The following is a 23000-nucleotide window of genomic DNA, read 5'->3' as shown; positions in this document are numbered from 1 at the left end:
TTGGAGAGGGTACAGGAGGTTCACCAGAATGCTGCCTGGATTAGAGAGTATTACTTGTAAGGAAAGTTTGGACCAACGTGGATTGTTTTCTCTGAAACATCGAAGGTTGAGATGAGACTTGATAGAAGTATATAAAACTATGAGTGGCACATATACGGTAGTCAAACTTTTTCCCAAGGTGGAAATATCAAATACTAAAGAGAACAAGTTTAAGATGAAAGATGGATTTAAAGCAGATTTATAAGACAAGCTTTTTTTAAACCAGATATTGCTGTGTGCCTGAAATCCACTGCCAAGGGTGGTGGTGGAAGCTGATATGATAGTGATGTTTCCGAGGCATTTGAAAAGTGAAACATGAACAGTCGTGGCATAGAAAGATACAGACCATGTGCAGACGGATAGGATTAGTTTAAATCGGTATGATGGTCAGCACAGACATTGTGGGCTGAATGGCATGTTTCTGTGCTGTATTATTCGATATTCAATTTCTAAATATAGACCTTGCCTTGCCAGTGATGGAAGAACACACCAAAATTAAGTAAATGGAACAAAACTGTATCGTGCACGTGAAATCACCATTACTGCATCCTTGCTTCATCTTGTGTCGATATCAAGTAAGCATACATTTAGTATCCATGCCTACTTGATGGACAGCATGGAAAGAGTTGGCCAAAGGGCCTACAGATTGGGTGTATGACTCCATGACAGTTACGTCCCGAGATTTTCTTCATCGACCTTGTCTATTAACCTATCAGAAATTTTCAGCCAGGTTGGTTGACCATAATCTGCCTTCAACAAGTCAGTGCATGCTCTTCTTTATCATTCTCCTTTACCATTGTCATTCAATCTTTACCTTTTGGAATCGGGCATAGAGAAGCAGGTGTCACATCTTCTACTACAGCTGCTCTTTTCAGCTCCCAGTCAGAGACCAGCAACCTGAGATAACTCAGGTTGACAACCCCATGATCCTGGGAATCAATTTAGTTACCATGGAAATCAAGGGGTATTGCTTTCGTGTAGCATCACCATGATCTTATTGAATGGTGGATTAGGAAAATGGAACCAAATGGCTTTCTCTTGCTTTTATTTTTTATGGTGAATCTAGGCCAAACATAAGATTGTCCCTCTTGCCACTCCACACATTTCCTGGTCCAGGTTTGGTCAAAATTTGAATTGTCTGAATGTTTGTCCACCTTTAATGGATAGTTGAATGTGGCATTGCATATTGCATGCTCAATGATGTCCATCCATGAGACAATTCCCAGTCTCAGGCAATTCCCACTCTTATTGGTTTAGATTTCAGATCGGTGACCAGAGACATTATCTGTCTCACAGATAGAACCCTATGTCCAGGATATAGCACACGCTCTGTCACAAGCTTTGCAGCAGATGGAGCTAAACCCAGACAGAAATGATATCTTTGTGTTGCCGTTAGAGGCCAAGTGAAATTGGAGGATAAACACTTTCCAAAGTGTCTGACAAGCCTGGAACAGCAGGCCAGCCATGGCAAGGGCTCTGTGATGTCATCTGTTATAAAATATTTATGCTGCAGAGCAGTCTTGCCGTTTTGTTCAAGATCTGAAAGTATTCCCAGCAGTGAGGCAAAACTCTCACTGATACAGTGATAATTTATCTTTAATACGGAGCAGCTGTGATTGCAGGAATGGCAGCTTTTCAGCTGAGGCCGAGACACAGCTCTCTGAAAAAGCAATCCATCTGTCCACACTGCTAGCTTTAACTGAGAACCATACCTGCTTATAGTATTATATAAGAATAAGTGGTTGCAGCCTCCACTCCCCCAGCTCATCAGCCACATCAGTAACCATAGCCAATCAAGTGAAACGGCAGGAATTCGAAGAATAGCTACAAACATGTTCGATTAAACAATCACGGTTGATCATTCTTGTCATATCTTTGTAGAAAGAGCAAAGCTTTGGAACTTCTGTTGGAGATGAAATTGATAAAATTTGCATCAGGAAAGAATGAACAGGAGTGGTGGAGAAGGGCATTAAATGTGTGACCCAAACTCATTCTCAGAACATGGCAGGCTTACTTTCCATAAGCAGACCTGTATCAACTATTGACAAGGAACAGGGGCAAAGAACAGTCGGATAAGATTTACAGCACACAGAAGCTGTAGTGTGTACCACAGAAAATGGGCGGCTGTTGTTAAGCTGACATCTCCCATACCCACAGTCTGTACCATCAAGGACAAGGATTTTGGGTGCATGGGAATACCTCCATCTGCATGTTTTCCTCAGGGACGCGTACAGTACAGATACAATTGTTCCTTCCACATCACTGGGGGCACTTTCCTATTAGCACTGTGGCATCACCTTCATGAGGACTGAAGCCATTCAAGAAAGCAGGTCACCCCTACCTTTTCAAGAGCAATTAGTGGCAGGTAATAAATGCCAGTCTACCTAAATCCTGGAAAACTAATAAATAAATGAAAATGTTTTTACAAGTTTCTGATGTTTTTGATATCTCAGCCTGTCCTGTTGAATTCTGAAGTTTTCATAGTCTTCAGGTTCACTGTTACTTTGGCAATATTGTGAGCCATTTATTTTTATCTAATGTTTTCTTTGACTTTGTGTGCTCACCATACCCTTGTGGGGCAGTAAGTTCCAAAATGTCAAACCTTTGAGAGGAGAAATTCTTTATCGTCGTAGTTTTAAATGGCCATCCCTTAATTGTGAGACCATGCCCTCTGGTTCCAAACTCTCTCATAATCCTCTCAGTCTTTACCCTGTCAAGCTCTCTTTGAATCTGATATTTGTCAAAAGATCTCCCATTTTTCTAAACAACTTTCTGAGGAAGCTCCACTCTTTCAACGTCTGCAGTAAGATGCTGCAGATGTTTTCTCAATCAATGGTAGCCAGTGCCATGTACTTCGCTGTCGTGTGCTGGGGAGGCAAGGCGAAGGCCGCGGACGCCAACAGTATTAACAAGCTCATCAGGAAGGCTCCTGGAGGTGGAGTTGGATTCACTGATGGTCTTGGATGGGAGGATGCTCTTCAAACTGCAGAGTATCTTGGACAATACAGCTCACCCCCTCCATGATACACTGGTCAATCTGAGGAGCACCTTCAGCAACAGATTTATTTATTCACAAAATGCTGGAGTAACTCAGCAGGTCAGGCAGCATCTCGGGAGAGAAGGAATGGGTGACGTTTCGGGTCGAGACCCTTCTTCAGTCTGAAGAAGGGCCTCGACCCGAAACGTCACCCATTCCTTCTCTCCCGAGATTCTGCCTGACCTGCTGAGTTACTCCAGCATTTTGTGAATAAATCGATTTGTACCAGCATCTGCAGTTATTTTCTTATATACCTTCAGCAACAGACTGGTTCCACCAAGATGCAGCACAGAATGCCACAGGAGATCATTTTTCCCTGTGCTATCAATCTGTACAACTCCTCCCCCTTCTGCCATGGGGTAGACTGACTCCCCTACCCCCCCCCCCCCCCCCCCCCGAACTTTCCACTCGTCACTTTAATTTCATGTTTCATGCATCTTGTTGTGTTTTATGACTATTGGCAGACTAATTTCCCTCCTGGGATAAATAATGTTCTATCATATTGTATCATATGAGTTCAGACTAAACCTGTTCAGCCTTTCCTCAGAAGATGACCCTCTCTTACCCAGGATCATCTCAGTGTACCTTTCCTGAACTATCTCCAGTGATACTATATCTTGTCTAAAGGTAAAAACTGAATACAGCCCTCTCGATGTAGTACCACTTGTGCCGTGTACATTTATGTAATTGTTTTATTATTGTGTGCACTGAGATACAGTGAAAAGCATTTGTTTGCCTTCTATCTAGTTAAATCAGATAATACTATGCGTGAATACAATCAAACCATAACAGGTACAATAGGTAGTGTAAAGAGAAAAATACCAGAGTGCTGCATAATAGTGTTACAATTCCAGAAAGTCCAGTGTCCACAATGAGGTTGATTGGGGAAGATTGGAACTACACCCTATCTTGCTGTAGCTCTGCTAATAGAAGCAAATGATAGAGCTGGGAAGTGAATGATGATCAGAGTGAATGGTGGCACATGCTCTGAATGTGAATGACCTCCTCTGCCCTTATTTCTTCAGATCTCACAGTTTTAACTGGGAACTAGACTATCAACCACAAAACCAACAACAAACGTACTAACTAAATGGAAGTAGACAGTGTTAGTGATAGCACATACATAAAACACCCAATATAGAACAGTGCAGGAATAGGCTCTTCAACCCACCATATCTGTACACATGCCGCTAATCTAAACTAAGCCTTCCATCTGCACATGGTCCGTATTTCTTTCTTCCCTGTTTATTCATGTGTCTGTTTAAATGCCAACGTTGCTATCATATCTGCTTCTACTATCTCCCGTGGCTATGTGTACCAAGCATGTACTACTTTTACATAAAACAAAATTTTCCTCGCACATCTGCTTTACAATTTTTCCCTTTCAACTTAAAGCTATGCTCTCTAATATTTTACATTTGCAAAGGAAAATACTACCCTATCTATGCCTCTCGTAACTTTATAAATGTGATCAGTTCTCCCCTCAACCCCGAAGCTCCAGTGTAAATAATGCAAGTTTGGCTAACCTCTCCTTTTAGCTAAGACACTCTAGTCCAGCCAGCAATCTGGTAAACCTCTTCTGCACATCCTTCTTGTAATAGGATGCGCAGAACTGCAAGCAATAATCTAAATGTGGCCTAACCAAGGTTTTATAAAGATGCAAAGTAATTTTCTACCTTTTGCACTCATTACCCTGTCCAATGAAGGAAAGCACACTGTATGCCTTTTTATCATCCTATCCATTTGTGTTACCTCTTTCAGGGTGCTATGAACCTTTGCCCTGAAATCCTCCTGTACATCAGTGGTTTCTAAGGATCCTACTGTTTAATATATAGTTTCCTCTTGCATTTGACCTCACATTCTCACGTGGTAAATTAGCCACCATGCAAAACTCTGCAGGTTACAGACCTCCAGTCAGAAAAGCATCCCTCTACTGCTACCCTCTTTTTCCTGTGACGAAGCTAATTTTAGGTCCAATTTACCAACTCGTCATGCATTCCATTTGACTTAATCTTGTGGTCAACCTGCCAGGAGAGATCTTGTTCATAAATGATGTGAAGCTCATTTCAGGATAGAATATATTACTAAGTTTGTGAACAGTTTAGTTTAGTTTTAGACAGTAGCCAGGGTAAAGTAGCTTGTAATGGTGACTGCAGCCGCAGAAGCCTGCTAATCACTACCAACCGCTGTGCGATTCACCCACTTCTTACCTGTGAAGCCCTACTCACCAATTCATGTTACATCGCAAGCCACTTTACCTGGCCAGCAGCTCTGAGTATTATGATGGGTGTGACTAAATGTAATTTGCCAATATTACCATGTCAAAAGGGAGAAAGTTTGAAAAGAAATTAGAATTTATGTATTTAATGCCCATAAAATCTAAATTAAAACAATCTGGTTGGCCATGAAATAAGCTTTCGACAGTCATTTAATCGTGCACTCATCTGGAAAAGTGTTGTGAACTGTTCCTGCCCACACACTGTGGTTCTGTGCTAGAGCTGGTTACCCTAATCCTGCTGTTTCCCTCAGTACCTTCGATCTGCAGCAGTCTGCAAGTTACTTTGAAATCCTGTTCAAAGGCAGTCTCATGTTGTTAATCATCCAACTGTGAGGTCATGTGCTCGTCAATGCAATGCACATATTTAGAAAGATAAAAGGATTGCCAGAGGTCTATGGAAAGCCATCAGCTGGCAAAGATGTTGGTAAAACATCTGTTAGGAGATGTGTACCTGTCGCAGAAGATAGATGGCTCCAATGCCAATCTCCATGCTTCACCCGTGGGTTAAAACAAAAGTTTTTTTGGCCAAACACCATAGTTTTGCAATTAGTTAACATTCTCTGAGGAATCTGACATCAATTTATGAATGTGAAGATTTGTTTCAGCCATCATATAATCTTAAAAGTCTCAGTATATCTCTCTGATAATAATGTTATTTTCCTCAATGGTGAGATGGAGAAAGGGTTTCGGACTAATGAATTCCCCATCAGTATCGTAGAAATCCTTTCCAGAAATATCCATGTGATTTGCAGATATAAGTCCTGTGTTCCTATTTTCCAAAGTAATTCATACAAACGTGAGGTGAATATTTAGATTGAATCCACTGGTGTTCAGAGCATCATTTAGTGAGTTGATAAATTTCAGATGAATTCATACATTTGGTTAAAAAAAAGAGGGAAGCAGATGCACATAATACATGTAGCAATGTATACACAGTGCACAATGTACCTTACAGCATATGTAGAAGTTAGACACAAAATGCTGGAGAAACTCAGCGGGACAGGCAGCATCTCTGGAGGGAAAGAATGGGTAACATTTTGGGTCGAGGCATTTTGTGTCTATCTTCAGTTTAAACCAGTATCTGCAGTTCCTTCCTACACATTACAACATTATGCATGTGCAAATTCACAGTCCACATACCCAGAAGTTGGCAAGTGAAACCAAAGAAAAACCCTTTTTTTGTAAGGGCATAAAGAGTGAGAGGATAACTAAGTAGTGAGGAGAACCATTTTGCGTGCAAATAGAGAACGCATCAGTGGAAGCAGAGGATGTGGTAATGTAAGGATGTGGAGACTGTGGAGGATGCAGGAGAGGTCAACCAGGATGCTGCCCTAGATTAGGGAATAATACTATAAGGACAGGGACGACCTGGTAGAAGTATCTACAATTATGAGAGGTATCCCTCTATCCCCTGCATGTTCATATTTCTGATTAAATATCTTTTAAAAGCCCCTATGTACCTGCTTCTACTGCCTCCCCTGGCAGCAGGTTCATGGCACCCATCACTGTGCAAAAATTTGCCGTGCACATCTCTTTAAAGTACAGAGGGATTTAAGTTCTCTTACGCAAGAAACACAAAAACATTATCCCATTGTTGCAATGTAATCAAGAATGCAAATAATATATTGACCTTCATTGCTGAGAGCTTGACGTTAAAAATAGAGAAATATTGTTAATGTACAGTAGAGTTTGTGATGGGAAATCCTTTCATCCCAAGAATTAGTCTGGTGCATCTCTTATGGATAATCTCTAACGCTACTGCATTCTTTACCTAATAAGGATTCCAGAACTGCACACGTGGTCTCACTGACATATTGTACTGTTGCTATGCGAAGCATGGGAGAAGATAGCTAGAGTCCTAACAGAGGTATTTACATCCTCAGCTAAAGCACAAGGGATCCAATGGCTAATTGGATCCAAAATTGGCTTGCTGAAGGGCCGAGTGTAGTGATGAAAGTAGACACAAAATGCTGGAGTAACTCAGCAGGACAGGCAGCATCTCTGGAGAGAAGAAATGGATGACGTTTTGAGTCAGTGATGAAAGGATGCTTTTTGAATGGAGATTTGAAACCAGTGGTATTCTGCAGGGATCAGTGCCAGGGCTTATGTGATACATTTTAATGACGGATGGGATTGCAGGCAATATGATTAACAAGCGTGGCAGATGAGACAAAGATGGTGCTGTTGTGCATAACAAGGAAGGTTCTCTCAGGCTACTACAGGATACAGATCAGAATGGAAAGCATGGCAGAGTCTTGACAGATGGAATTTAATTCCATTAAGTTTGAGAAGAGGTATTTTGGTAAATCAAATAAAGGTAGGATGTACTCAGTTAATGGTAGGGTGCTATTGAATGTTGATAAACTGAGAATCTGGGATTCTCCATAGTTCCTTGAAGTTGGAAACACAGGGAGATAGGTATACAGGTAGTGGTGAAGAAGGCAATTAGCATAATGTCCTTCATAGGTCAGGGCATAGAATATATATAAGTTGGGACTTTGTGTTGCAACTTTACAAAACAATTGATGTATGGTGCAGGCTGATGCATAATTTCTGTTCTCTTTGTGCTAATTGTGAGGCCAAATTTGCCACTATTAAATTTGTCCAGCTTTTCTGCATATCAACTTCTGAGCTTCAAGTGCCAAGAATGTTTAATTGTCATATGTACCAGCAATGGGACAATTATATTCTTACTTGCTGCAGTTTCACAGGCCCATCAACACAATAACACAGTAAATATACAATAATGAATAATACAATAAATTAATAATCAATAATACTGGGAAACAGACCATGATTGTGGAAAGCCAAAGTATGTAGAGCAACCGAATAACAATCCACAGAAGATCTTAGTTGCTGAAATAATGGTTGGTGTTATGCAGTGTTCAAGAGCCTGGTAGGTGCTGGGAAGAAGCTGTTCTTGAACCTGAAGGTCACAGTTTTTATACTCCTGTAACTTCTTCCCGATGGTATTAGTGAAATAAGAATGATCAGGGTGGTGTGGGTCTTTGATGATATCAGCTGCCTTTTTGAGGCAGTACTTCTGTAAATGGCCAGTACCCATGATACACCAGGCAATGTCTATCACTCCAGTCTCCTTCATTCCTGGGCATCCGTGCTACTGAACCAGGCGGAGATGCAATCAGTCAGTATGCTCTCTACCGTACTGAAGAAGTTAAATAATTTGGCGACATACAAAATCTCCTCAATCTTTTCAGGAAGTAGAGGCGTTGATGAGCTTTCTTCATGATTGCATCAATGTGCTGGATCCAGGACAGAGTCTTCCTGTGCATGCCCAGGAATTTGAAACTGTTGGCTCTTTCCACTGCCGTTCCATCAATTAAGATAAGACCATAGATCCCAGGCTTTCCATTCTGAAATCAACCATCTTCTCCTTGTTCTTACTAATGTTGAGAGCATGATTGCTGTTCTGATACCATTCAATCAGATTAGCAATCTCCCTCCTGTACTCTGACACATCATTTTCCATTATTCTTCCAACAACGATGGCATTATCGGTGAATGTAAAATGGTGTTGGAACTGTGTCTGGCTACACAGGCATGGCCTTGCGTTGAATGCAGAGTCATCTGCAAAGAGGAAGACCTTTAAGGTAGTTTCTCTTACATTGGTTTTGACTGGGAGTTTTCTTAAGTTAAAAAGAACACCATCAGTTCTGTATCAAAATTAAATTCCATATTTTTCATCAGGGTAGGCATCAAACAGTGCTGCAGAGAATATCATTAAGCAGTGTGGGGCAAGCATACAGCCTTGTTTCACAACATTGATGATCGGAAATAAGTCTGAAGATTCTCTGTCATCCATTTCTCTGGCCATCATATTGTTACGGAACTGTCAGGTAATTATGGTGCACTTTCAAAGACAGTCATACTTGGCCATGACTTTCCAAAGGGCCTCACGATAAGCAGCCTCGAAAGCTTTAGTGAGATCGGCAAAGGTGATAACATGCTGTAGTTTTGTTCTTGGCACCTCCCTTACATTTGTCTTGCTGTGAAGATCATGCCTACTGTTCCATGGCCTTCATGGAACCACATTTTTTTTTGGAGTGGACCTCCTGCAAGGTGAATGATCAGTCTGTTTAACAGACTCTCGCAAGGATTTTATCTGTGGTTAAGAGTAAAGGGATTCCTCTGTGATTATCACAGACTTGATGGTTCCTCTTGCACTTTTATAGGTGGGTAACTGAGGAGTCCTTGAAGTTCTGGGGTGCTTTTTCCTTGTTCTGCAGCACCTGAAATAGCTGTCAGTTTCTCAATCAACAGTCACCCCTCCTTCCTTGAAGATTTCTGCTGGTAGAGGATCTGCTCCTGGAGCTTTACTACATAATATTTGTGGCACTGACTTTTGAACTTTTGACAGGGCTGAGGGTTCAGCAAGAGCAAGTTTTTTTTGCAGTGGTTTGTAGATGGTCTGTTTATGACAGTGTTAAAATAGTAATCCCTTCTCTCAAAGATCTCCTTTTCAGTGATGAGTGTCCATTCCATGTGCACCCAGCAGGCATAAACTACCAGAGGATGAGGACCATGTACAGATTTTGGAAAAACATAGAAATGTTTAAAGTCTTTCTGATCAGCATCACTCTGTATTTCATCTGCCTTCTTATTGAACCACAGATCCTGCATCTTGTGGACCTTTTTTTGAACTGCTATTGTTGGAAAAGGCATTCTTTTTAGAACTTGATGTCGGTAGGATCTGTGAAGTTTGTGCTTCTTGCCAAGCAAAGACTTAATTTCCTCATCATTTTCAATGAATTGGTTGTTTGTTTCCATGTCTTTGGTCCAAGCTTTCCACAGGCAGTTCTGTAGAGGTGTCTCTGAGTAGGACCCAGCCATCCTCCAATCATTGGATTAAGGTTCAGATGAAACAGCTGGTCTTCAAGCTCTGCTACAAACTTGGCTTCACCGCATCATCCTCGAGCTTGTGTACAATGAGTTGTTTCAAACTTATGCCCTGGGGTTGCCTCTTAGTGTGGATGCAGAGACTGAGTTTGGAGATAGTGGGCCTGTAATCTGTCTGGCACTCTGCACCATACAAAGGCTTGGTCAATCTCACGACTTCCTGGTCATTGCTCCTGATAATAAGATAGTTAATTAGCTGTCAATCCTCAAAGTACGGAAGCATTCAATAAGTTTTGTGATGATTTGTTTGACAAAAGATGGTATTGACTATGATTAGGTCATGTAAGAAAATAACTGCAGATGCTGGTACAAATCGAAGGTGTTTATTCACAAAATGCTGGAGTAACTCATGTATGTTGAACAGTCTGAGTAGCAGCAGGCTATTACTGTTATACTTTCCAACTCTGTTTTTCGCCAGTGGTTCACTTCCAGGCCTGGTAGTCTGTTCCAGCTCTTGCATTGAAGACTCCAAGAATGAGGAGTTTCTCTGACCTAGTTACAGCAGCGACCCCTGAGTCCAGATCTTCACAGAACAATTTAAACACTGACCAGAGAAGCCTTCAAAGGGAGTTACAGAGCCATGAGCCCATCATTAATTCCATTGAACTGCTGAGAAGTTTAGTCTTGATGGTGAAGCTACTGCCTGCCTCTACGCTCCTAACTACTATGGCTTCTCCAGACGAATGTAGACCCATTCCCACTCTGTTGGTCACCTCAAATCTGTCAGCTTTAATCTAACCCAATTTTTTGTTGAATGGCAGGACAGTATTCAGTAAGTGGCAGGGCTCAGTGCATTGATGCATAAAGGAAACTTGGGGTGAAACTTCATAACTCCCTGAGAATGAAAGCACAAATAAATAGAGTGATAAAAAAAGGGTTTATGGAATGCTTGCCTTCATTGGTCAGGGCATTGAGTTTCAGAGGAAATCATGTTGCACCTTTATAAAACGGGTTAGACTGTATTTGGAGTATTGTGTGCCGTCCTGGGCACCCCATTGTAGGATGGATGTGGGAGCTTTGGAGAGAGTATAAGAGATTCACCAGATTGTTGGCTCGATTAGAGTATTAGATTTTCGACAAATTTGGATTGTTTATTTCTGAATGGTTGGATGCTAAAGACAACCTGATATACATTTATAAAATTATGAGAGGCATAGATAGGCATAGCTACTCAAAGTCTTTTTCCTAGGGTGAAATTTATCAAATACTAGATGGTATAAATTTAAGGTGAGAGGAAGTAATTTTAAAGGACATTTACGAGGCAGTTTTTTTACACAGAGTGGTGGGTGTCTGGAACGTGCTGCCAGAGGAGGTGGTGGAAACAGATACAATTGCAACATTTGAGAGACAGTTAGATAGACACGTGAATGTGTCAGGGATGGAGGGATACAGATCATGTGGAGGCAGATGAGATTAGTTTAAATTGGCATCATGTTCACCACAGACATGGTGGGCCAAAGGGCCTTTACTTGTGACTTTTTAGACTTTAAACTTTAGAAATACAGCATGGATGTCAGCGCACCGTGGATGTCAGCGCACCGTCTGCATTGACCAGCGATCACCCCGTGCACTAACACTATCCAACATACTAGGGACAATATCCAACATACTAGGGACAAATCGGAGCACTCAGAGAAAGCTCACGCAGTCACAGGGAGAACATACAAACTCCGTACAGACAGCACCAGTAGCCGGGATTGAACGCGGGTCTCTGGCACTGTAAGGCAGTAGCTCTACTGCTACTCCACTGTGCTGCCAATGTGCTTTATTGTTTTGTGTGTACTCCACGTTTGACCCCTGATGGACTGCTGGATGGGGCAGTGGAGAAAGAGCTCGAGTCTTGAAACTAACTGCAGTTTCTATCCTTATTCTTACCAAAAATATAAATAGAAAGTTTAACTGTTCTCCCTTTGACTGTTTTTAAGTTTAGTTCTTTGATAATTTTACTTAGAAGCATATTTCGAGAAAGGTTCCATTGGACGGGTTTGCCTTGGTCAGTCACACTATCTGACTTCCCAAATGAATGTACAGGTGCTCCTCAACTTACGATGGGGTTACATTCCGAGAAACCCATCAGAAACCGAAAATATCGTAAGTTGAAATGTATTGAATACACGTGATCACGTGGCCGGCAGCGAGCTGCGGCTCGCTAAGGGTCGCTGCCGTTTGCACCATCGCAGTCAAAATATCGTAAGTTGAAGCATCGGAAGATGGGGAGCATTTGTATTTGGCTGATTTTGAATAATTTGTGGCTTTTCCTTTACTCCACAGCTTGTGATTGTCACCCTGTTGGAGCAGCGGGTAAAACATGCAATCAAACAACAGGACAGTGTCCTTGCAAGGATGGCGTGACTGGCATCACGTGCAACCGATGTGCCAAGGGTTACCAGCAGAGCCGTTCTCCTGTTGCCCCTTGTATCAGTGAGTTTCACTTTTATTGCATTATTAAATCGGACCCCTCATCTAGGTTAGAAATAAGTCAAAAAGCTGCATCCAGAACTCCAAGCAAGCTATAGGAACTACCACACTTTGTCTTCTTTTGCATTTTGAGCTATTTTCAGAAGATAACAAATAATTATGAGAATAAAGTCAGGATTTTATTATCTATGTATGGAACTTCTTAGTTTTTTTCCACACACTATATATATATATATATATATATATATATATATGTATAAAATTTCATAAAGGCAATGATTTAAATGTATCAAGATACAGAGACAAATTGGTTGGTGGTTTGGTCAGAGAAGGAGCTAAGAATCACTTCCAATTATTTCATGACCTTTTCTGTAGAAGGCTGAAGAAGAGCAAAGCATTAGACTTTGGTAGGTCTTAATTTTAAACTATCAGACCAGAGTCATAAACAAACAAAATTTGCACAACACTTATTTTACGAGTTATGTTTTGCTCAGTTCTCATTAATAAAATGAATAAACGAGTTGTAATTGGTGAATGCAGTGTAAGATAACTAGAAGCAGAGTCTAATATGGTTGTCATTGTAGGGGATTTTACATTTTCCAATATACACGGGACTGTTTGTCATAGTGCCAACAGAAAGTTGATTTCTTCTTTATTGTTAATAATCACTCCACTGCAATGTTCTCAGGACTCCTCCCTAATCATCTCCCTGACTACTCCCAATCATGTCCTTGAACAATTACTCTCCATTTCTTTCAGCATCTGCATCCACAGTACTGCCCATACCTCTAATCATCTCCTCCTCTTTCCTCTCTTCTTCCCCAGTTTCCTTCTCTGACCTCATTCCCTCACAACTCCAGTCATTGCCTGCAAGAACTCCTCTTCCCCTCTGTTATCAGGCTTCAGGTCCTTCCATAAGCTAGGGTACTGTCCGATTCTCCTCTACCTCATCTGTAACTTTCCCTTTGCTCTACCTATTGTACTTGAGTTTGGCTTGATTGTGTTTATGTATAGTGTTATCTGATTTGATTGGATAACATACAAAACAAAGCCTTTAATTGTACCTCGTTACACATGACAATATTAAACCCAAACCTAAGCCTAAGAACCTCCATTCTCCTCACTGTTGAGTGGCGCTGAGGCAGTTTTATCACATGTAATGCCCAGTGCAAGATTAGGCCGTACACAATGTTGGAACCAGGTAGACATAGCTCCAGATGGTGCTACTTTAATCTGCATGTTTAACCATAATACTACGACTAGCCATTGTTTCCAACAGTTTGAGTATTTTTTGTTAATTAATTTAGCCACACCATTCCTGCTCTACCTAGTATATTGGCTCTACCTCAACTCTGTAACTTGAAACAATTCACTTGTCATTTTCACCCACTCCCAGCTGCCCGACTTCCAGTTGTTGGCCCAACAGCTTTCCACATCATAGCTGTGCTTTGCAATTTCCTTCTCTGTTCTCTGTTTTTGTTTAATGGGCATGCTGACAGTCCCTCACCGTAGCACACTTCCCAATGGACTCCCATTTCTTTCCAACAATCAAAATCTCCTCAGTCTCAGCCAGCCTTGACTACGATTCAAAATCATCAAAAAATCAAAGCAACATGACATTCTTTTTCAAAAGTTTCCAACATTCCCAACATTTCTTGCACTTTCATTGCATTTGGAATCGTATGCAGAACTCTGCTGAACCGTTTCCATGCTTGGCGTTGTTCAAGGCCACAGCTGCACTTTGTATTTTGTCAAAGATTTCCGACAATACATTGGACATATTGCTCTGACTGGCTCTGATTTGAGGCTGAAATGTCAAAGCATTACTTTACACTCGCTAAATCATTGCTTGCAGTGAGAGGAACATTAATCTCTGAATGGTGAACTAATTAAGCAGCAATATCTATACAATTTTAATGACTCATCTCTACGCAGGGGCTGAGGCTTTCCCCAATCCAAGAATACCCCTCCCCCCACTCACAGATTCAGAACCTTTTCTCCCAGTCCAATGACACTCTCCCCGTCATACAATCTACCCACTCATAGGCTCCTTCCACGGCCTATGGATATTCTCCCAGTCGCCAACATGAACCACCCATCTCCTGCCCTTGCCCCTGCCCTTGTTGCATTCCCTAAACAGCAGCTCCAATCACCCACTGAATTTTAGAAAAGCACAAGAACACAAGGAAATTGGAGCAGGATGTGGCCACATGCCCCCTCAAGCCTGTGTAACCACTCAATATGATCTTGGCTAATTTATGATGGACTCAACTTCTCTTCTGTGCCAATTCCTCATAACTGTCAATGCCTCGCTCTTTCAAAGATTTCTCTCACTCCATCTTAAATATCCATCTTAAATCCAGCCTTCCATCCTTGGGGGAAGAGAATTTCAGAGATTTACCACCCTCTGAAGTTTCTAGACTCCTGGGTTTTTACTAACTGGCCCCTTGTGTATAGCTATGTCTCCTTGTTGGTGACTTCCACACTGGCGAGTACATCTCAACATCTAGGTTGTCAATTTCTATTGAGATCTGATACTGTATTTCACACCTTGTCACCAAAGTCAACAGACCCAATTAATCTAGCCTCTCCTGGTAGGACAACCTTCCTCTCATCCCAGGAATTTCGGCCCTCGGCCTAATGAAACTTTCCCGGTCACAGAATCAAAAGACCACCTATGTAATCCCCAGCCGATGGAAACTGTCCCAGGCATGGAGTAATAGAGTTACACAGCATGGAAACAGGCCCTTCAGCTCAACTTGTTCACATCGACCAAGATGCTCCATCTGCACTAGTCTCATTTGCCTGCATTTGGCCTATATCCCTCCTGACCTTCCACCCCTCTGGAATGTTTTTGAGGACGTAACTAGGAAAATTGACTGGGGAGAGCCGGTGGATGTAGTGTACTTTGACTTTCAGAAAGCCTTCGACAAGGTCCCACATAGGAGATTAGTGGGCAAAATTAGAGCACATGGTATTGGGGGTAGGGTACTGACATGGATAGAAAATTGGTTGGCAGACAGAAAGCAAAGAGTGGGGATAAATGGGTCCCTTTCAGAATGGCAGGCGTAGTGGGGTACCGCAAGGCTCGGTGCTTGGACTGCAGTTATTTACAATATAGATTAATGACTTGGATGAAGGGATTAAAAGTAACATTAGCAAATTTGCAGATGACACAAAGCTGGGTGGCAGTGTGAACTGTGAGGAAGTTGCTATGAGTTGCAGGGTGACTTGGACAGGTTGTGTGAGTGGGCGGATGCATGGCAGATGCAGTTTAATGTGGATAAGTGTGAGGTTATCCACTTTGGTGGTAAGAATAGGAAGGCAGATTATTATCTGAATTGTGTCAAGTTAGGAAAAGGGGACGTACAACAAGATCTGGGTGTCCTAGTGCATCAGTCACTGAAAGGAAGCATGCAGGTACAGCAGGCAGTGAAGAAAGCCAATGGAATGTTGGCCTTCATAACAAGAGAAGTTGAGTATAGGAGCAAAGAGGTCCTTCTGCAGTTGTACAGGCCCCTAGTGAGACCGCACCTGGGGTACTGTGTGCAGTTTTGGTCTCCAAATTTGAGGAAGGATATTCTTGCTATTGAGGGCGTGCAGCGTAGGTTTACTCGGTTAATTCTCGGAATGGCGGGACTGTCGTATGTTGAAAGATTGGAGCGACTAGGCTTGTATACACTGGAATTTAGTCCAGAACCAGGGGCCACAGTTTAAGAATAAGGGGAAGGCCATTTAGAACGGAGATGAGGAAAAACTTTTTCAGTCAGAGAGTTGTAAATCTGTGGAATTCTCTGTCTCAGAAGGCAGTGGAGGCCAATTCTCTGAATGTTTTCAAGAGAGAGCTAGATAGAGCTCTGAAGGATAGCTGAGTCATGGGGTATGGAGAGAAGGCAGGAACGGGGTACTGATTGAGAATGATCAGCCATGATCACATTGAATGGTGGTGCTGGCTCGAAGGACCGAATGGCCTACTCCTGCACCTATTGTCTATAACCATTCTCTCAACCTCCTCCCACAGCCAATTGATGCATCATGCAATGAGCAACCTTCTGAAAAAAAACATAAAGTGCAGTAGATACCCGCTGGTTCCAGGCACAGGGAACAACCAAGCATTGGGCTTCTCATTAACATTTGCAAGAGAAAGGATTTGTTTCAGATCACGGCCAAACAGCCATACAGGCAGATTTATGAACAATAAAAGAATAATCATGTGCATCCCTCCAGTGTCTCAAACTCAGTGTTTCACACTCACCTGTCTCATTCACTCTCTCCACACTTGCTCTCTGTTCCTCACACTCTCACCCCATCCCTCACCCCTGCATTTACTTGATCTATCTTGTTCCTCTACCTACTAGCATGTCACACCAGAAATAATTTCAAGATTTCAACCGTTGAGTCTCTGCTATTTAATCTGTGATCTAACTCTTTGTCCCTCATACCCTCATTCCCGTCTTTCACACTCATATTCTGTTGTTCAGACTTGTTCTGTCACTTACTCTCATTTTTCTAATCTTCCATTTTCATGGTTCATCAGACTCACTCTCCGTCTCTCCTACTCTTTCACTTTCCTTCACCATCCTTGTTATCACTCATCCTACTCACCTGCTTCCTCCCTCAGGGTGATCACACCCTCCCCCCTTCACCACAGTTTTTCTCTTGGAGTGTTAGTCACCGGTGCTCAGATGTGTGGAACAGTCTACAGATTGAATCTAATGGGTGATTGAACTAATCACTGTGGTTTCTGGACGTTTAACTGCCATGTCAGATTCAGGGGCTTTCAATGAGTTAATTCCAAGTTGTTCTCACAGTTGTGCAGCTGAGCAATTCTTGACGTTCATTTTCACAGAGATCCCAACAGCATCGCCGAGGTGGGTGGCAAGCAGCACTGTGGAACCTGTGGGTGAGTGACACAGTTCAGTTGAAATTGTACCGTTGAGTTATGTGAGGAGATTGTCCTCAAGAACAGGAAGGCAGATTATTATTTGAATGGTGTCAGATTAGGAGAAGGGGAGGTGCAACGAGACCTGGGTGTGCTTGTACATCAGTCACTGAAAGTAAGCATGCAGGTACAGCAGGCAGTGAAGAAAGCTAATGGCATGTTGGCCTTCATTGCGAGAGGATTTGAGTTTAGGAGCAAGGAGGTCCTACTGCAGTTGTACAGGGCCCTGGTAAGACCGCACCTGGAGTATTGTGTGCAATTTTGGTCTCCTAATTTGAGGAAGGACATTATTGCTATTGAGGGAGTGCAGCGTAGGTTCACCAGGTTCATTCCTAGGATGGCGGGACTGACGTAAGATGAAAGAATGGGTCGACTGGGCTTGTATTCACTGGAATTTAGAAGAATGAGAGGGAATCTTATAGAAACATATAAAATTCTTAGAGGATAGGACAGGGTAGATACAGGAAAAATGTTCCCAATGTTGGGGAGTCCAGAAACAGGGGTCATAGTTTAAGAATAAGGGGTAGGGCATTTAGGACTGAGATGAGGAAAAACTTTTTCACCCAGAGAGTTGTGAATCTGTGGAATTCTCTGCCACAGAAGGCAGTGGAGGCCAATTCACTGGATGTTTTCGAGAGAGTTAGATTTAGCTCTTGGGGCTAAGGGAATCAAGGGATATGGGGAAAAAGCCAGAATGGGGTACTGATTTTGGATGATCAGCCATGATCAGAATGGCGGTGCTGGCTCAAAGGGCCAAATGGCCTACTCCTGCACTTATTTTCTATGTTTCTATGTAAGATGTAACCTCTGTGATTCACGTAACTGGTATTGAGAAATAAATCTTGGGCAACAGATTGTCAGGTTCAGCATAGCTCAGAAGAATGATTTTACATCAATTTAATGAACAGATCAAATAGTTCTATAACCAGGTTATGGTTTAAAACAAAGGATAAGTGCATAAGATATAGGATCAGAAGAAGGCATCTTTGGCCCAAGCACCTGCTTTGTTATTTGGTTAGAGCAAGGCTAATCATTTACCACTATGCTGCTCTAGTTCCATATTCCTTGATTCTCATAACATCCAACATTCTATCGGTCTCTGTCATCCACTAACTCGGTGGTGGAATCGCTACAGCTCCTTTGCATAGACAATTCTAAAGATTCACTATTCTCCGTGTGATGGAATTGGCCCCTTATTTTAAAATTGTGACCCATTTCCAAAGCCGCCTCAACCAGGGAAATATCAACTATTTGGAAGAATGTTGTATATTTCAATGAGATCATATCCTATTCTTCAAAACTCGAAAGAGATCAATCTGGTCTGCATCACTTTCCCTCACGGGCAAAGCTCTTGTCCCAGGTGAAATTATACAGTGACTCTTTGTTGTCCTTCCAATATCACAAATCTATCTTTCCTGAAGTCGGAAGATCAGACATAACACAATATTCCAGACCTGGCTTACTAAAGCCTTCTACAATTCAAGTAAGGTACCTTTTATTATTGTACTCAAAACCTCTTGCAATAAAGGCCAACATAATAATTGCTGTCTTATTGCTTGTAGAATCTGCATTGTAGTTTTCACTGATTCATAGACCTGGACACCCAGTTCCCTTGGAACACCAACACTTTTCAATCTTTTGCCATTTAAAAAATCCTTTGCCTTTCTACTTTTTCCACTAAATTGGATGACTGTATTTTTTTCCATATTATATGCTCTCTGCATGATCTACCCATTCGTCTAGCTGTCTATATCACCCTGAAGGCACTCTGCCTCTTGGATATATTACACTTGATTCTCTCATCAAAATGAGTGATACAGTTGGGGTTCCAGCATCAGTCAGTTCCCATGGCAGACGACTGGTCACAGCCTCAGTACAAAAATGACCCATTTACCCATATCCTGTTTCCTGTCTTGTAATCAAGCTTTAATCGACATTAGTATATTACCACCATTACCCCGAACTCCAGCTTTGTCCAATAACATATGAGGTATCTTATTGAAGAGCTTGTGAATGTCCAAATGTGCCACATCCACCACTTTTCTGTTCTGTGTTCTGCTAATTACAACCTCAAAATACTCGAGCAGGTTTGTCAAATATGATTTGTTGTCATGAATTCATATTAATCCAATTTTATCGTAGTTTATTTTTTTAGTGCTCTGTTACCACTTCATTTTGAATAGGTTCTAGCATGTTCTTTATGACTGATATTCGGATAACTAGCCTGGTGTTTCTTGTTTCCCTACTGAAATAGTGGGATTATACTTTATAGAAACTTTCCATCCTTGAGAAACTATTCTAGAATTTATGGAATTTTTGAAAATGTTTTCCATTACAATTTCCTCAGGATGACAGTCATCAGGTGACAGATTTATCACGTTTCAATCCATGAATTTCTCTAACATTACTTTTTCACAAATGCTAATTTCTTTAGTTTAGTGATTGATTCAAACAGTGAAGTATCACTCGAATCGAAGGAAGGGACTAATTGGTTTCTCTTGCTCAAAATATAATTTCTGTCTTATGTGGTATGATGCGGCAATAGAACTATGCACTGTACTACTGTGTGTTGTGTGATATCTGGTGATGTGTACATCTAGCATCAGGCATGATGCAAAGTACTTGTTACCTTTGGTGCTTTTTGCAAATTTTGATCATAAAGAAGAATCGATTCATCAGTTAAGTGATGATGGTGGTTCATAACCAGGAGATTTATTTTCCTATTGATGTGATGACTCAGCTTACTCAATTTACTCAGCTTCCTGCTCTCTCCCCATCTGTTCCTTCGGTCATGGCATTTTCTGTTGGACATTTTCATTCAGGTGCCTGAAGCGATATTTCTTCCCTTGATGACCAGTGGAATAGTGTGACCAGTAACTTAGTGTGCTGGTTTTTCTGATCATTTTCATCAAACCAATCTCCTGTGCCTCTTGCTTGCGAACTTTCTCTTCATTTGAGCCACTAATGGGGTCATACAGAATCAGGACCTTCGGCCAACTAGTCATAGAGCACAGAAACAGGCAACATCGGCCCACCTCATCTACCCATTCACCCTGCCTATCTATTACAATCCCCTTTGCCTGCATTAGTTCCATATCCCTCATTTAGGTTCCTGTGCAGAAACCTCTTTAGTGTTGTTACTGTTCCTGCCTCCAACAGCTAGGCATTATGAAACAGACTATGACTAACTATCCTAATTATGCCGCTGCTGATTTTATAAGCCACTATCATGTCACCTCTCAGCCTCCTTCGCTCCAGAGACAACAGCCCAAGTCTATCCAATCCCTCTTTATAACTCATGCTGATAATTATTTACCCATCCAGACTAATAATGACCAGTCCCTCCAACTACCTGCTGCCCTCACCTCAGGTGTGACCACATCACTAAACTACAATGATCTTAGCATCCTGGATGATCCTGAGTGCCTCCAACTCCAGTTTCCTTATGCGGTCAGTCAGGAGCTGCAGATGGACATACTTCACAAAGGTGTAGTGAAGAGGGACACTGGTAGTTTCATCTCCCACATCCTGCACCTGCTCAAACTGCCTTCCTGGCTGCATTCAGTTTGCTGAATAAAGTTAAACGGGTAAAGTTAAAAGACCTTGCCTGTTCTTACCTGTACCTCTCTTCAGCCTCCTCACCAAAGCCTCACAAGCCAAAACCTTAGCATGTACTACTTAAACACTCACTGCCTCTCTCCCTCACTGCCTCTCTCCCTCACTGCCTCTCTCCCTCACTGCCTCTCTCCCTCACTGCCTCTCTCCCTCATTGCCTCCCTCCCTCATTGCCTCCCTCCCTCACTGCCTCTCACCCTCACAGCCACTTCCACACACTACCTCTCTCACAATGGCTGCTTCAAGATGGCCTCTCTGCGAGAGCCCACACCTTCTGAAGTTCTGAGTTAATTCACTATGCCTGCCAGGATCGGAAAGCATTTACTCCTCACCTTGCTCTGTATGAGCATTGAATTTTTCAACCTCAGGACACCTCAAGTGCTTCCTCTCTCCTTCTGCCCTCCCCCACCCTTCCGAAAATCTAAAACTCCCTCATTCCCCTCCCCATTGGTTCCATCTTTCCTCCTTTATCGCTTGTCACCTTCCACCTCCACTCTTCCTTTCCCTCACCTGACTCCATCTTCTCTCTCATTATCTGTCGCTACCTATCACTCACTAGCTACCGACTCCCAGCTCCACCCCTACTCTCCGAGCTCCATCTGCTTCCTTCTCACCTGATCTCATCTATCACCTGCTAGATTGCTCTCACCTCTTTACATCATTGTCTCTTCCTAACTCAGTCCTGATGCAGGGTCTCGACCCGTAACATTGACTTTCCCTTTGGCTCCATAGATGTTGCTTGACCCGCTGAGTTCCTGCAACAGTTTTTGTTTTGCTCCAGTGTTCTTATACTCTGTGCTTCTGTTTCTAAAACCCAGCCACTTTCAATGATTTATGCGCATGTACCCTAATGTCAACAAGAAAAGGAAGCATATGTAAGGTTTAGGAAGCTGAAAATAAGACAAGGCCCTCGAGGAATATAAAGGAAATAGGAAAGAATTTAAACAAGAAATTAGGAGGGGCAAAAAAGGGGCGATGAAATGCCCTTGGCATGTAGAATTGTTAAGATTCCCAAGGCATTTTATATATATATATCAGGAACAAGAGGGTCGCTAGGGAAAGGGTAGGTCCACTCAAAGACTAATGGAAGAAATTTATACCTGTAGCCAGAGGATGAGGGTCTTAATAAGTACTTTGTACCAGTTATCAGCAAGGGAAAGAACATAGACGAAGCTGCAGAAAGCGTGAGGTATGTTGGTATTCACAGGGAATGTTGATATTAAGGAGGAGGAGGTATCTAGTGTGAATATTAAAGGGATAGGAGATATACAGAGGGATATGGGCCAGATGTGGGCAAATGAAATTAGTTTTAATGGTTATCTTGGTCAGCTTGGATGAGTTGGGCCATAGGATCTGTTTCTGTGCTGTATCGCTCTATGACTATGGTGCCTTGAAAAACATTAAGGTGGATGTTTTGTGGGCCTGAAGGAATCTATCCCAAGTGATTAAGGGAGGCAAGTGAGGAAATTGCTGGGACTTTAACAGAGATCTTTGTATCTTCTTTAGCCATGGGCAAGATGACTTTCTATGACTCTCTGTGATTCTAGAAGATTCCAGAGAGTTGGAGAACTCTGTTCTTGTGTCGTTGCGTTGTTTAAAAATGTCAACAGGAACAAATTAGGAAATTAATGGCAACTGAGCAATACATAGGTGGTGTGGAAATTATTGAGGAAGATATCTTGGGATAGGAATTACTCGCATTTGGATCAGCATAAACTTATTTGGAACAGTCAGTGTGGCTTTGTGTGGGAAGG

The 23000-nt window shown here is 42.1% G+C and overlaps 1 protein-coding gene across 1 annotated transcript in view; it reads left to right on the top strand.

Annotated features, from left to right (window-relative positions):
* LOC144604274 (netrin-3-like) overlaps nt 1-23000 on the top strand; it is a 111748-nt gene that overhangs the window by 66138 nt on the left and 22610 nt on the right. The window contains exons 4-5 of the mRNA XM_078418514.1: nt 12543-12692; nt 17539-17592. Of these exons, the coding sequence (XP_078274640.1) occupies nt 12543-12692; nt 17539-17592 (204 nt within the window). The remainder of the gene's footprint in view (nt 1-12542; nt 12693-17538; nt 17593-23000) is intronic.

The sequence above is a fragment of the Rhinoraja longicauda genome, chromosome 21, assembly GCF_053455715.1.
Source record: "Rhinoraja longicauda isolate Sanriku21f chromosome 21, sRhiLon1.1, whole genome shotgun sequence".
In the NCBI taxonomy this organism is placed as follows: domain Eukaryota; kingdom Metazoa; phylum Chordata; class Chondrichthyes; order Rajiformes; family Arhynchobatidae; genus Rhinoraja; species Rhinoraja longicauda.
The sequence above is the reverse complement of the archived record's forward strand: the minus strand, read 5'-3'. Positions and strand labels throughout refer to the sequence as shown.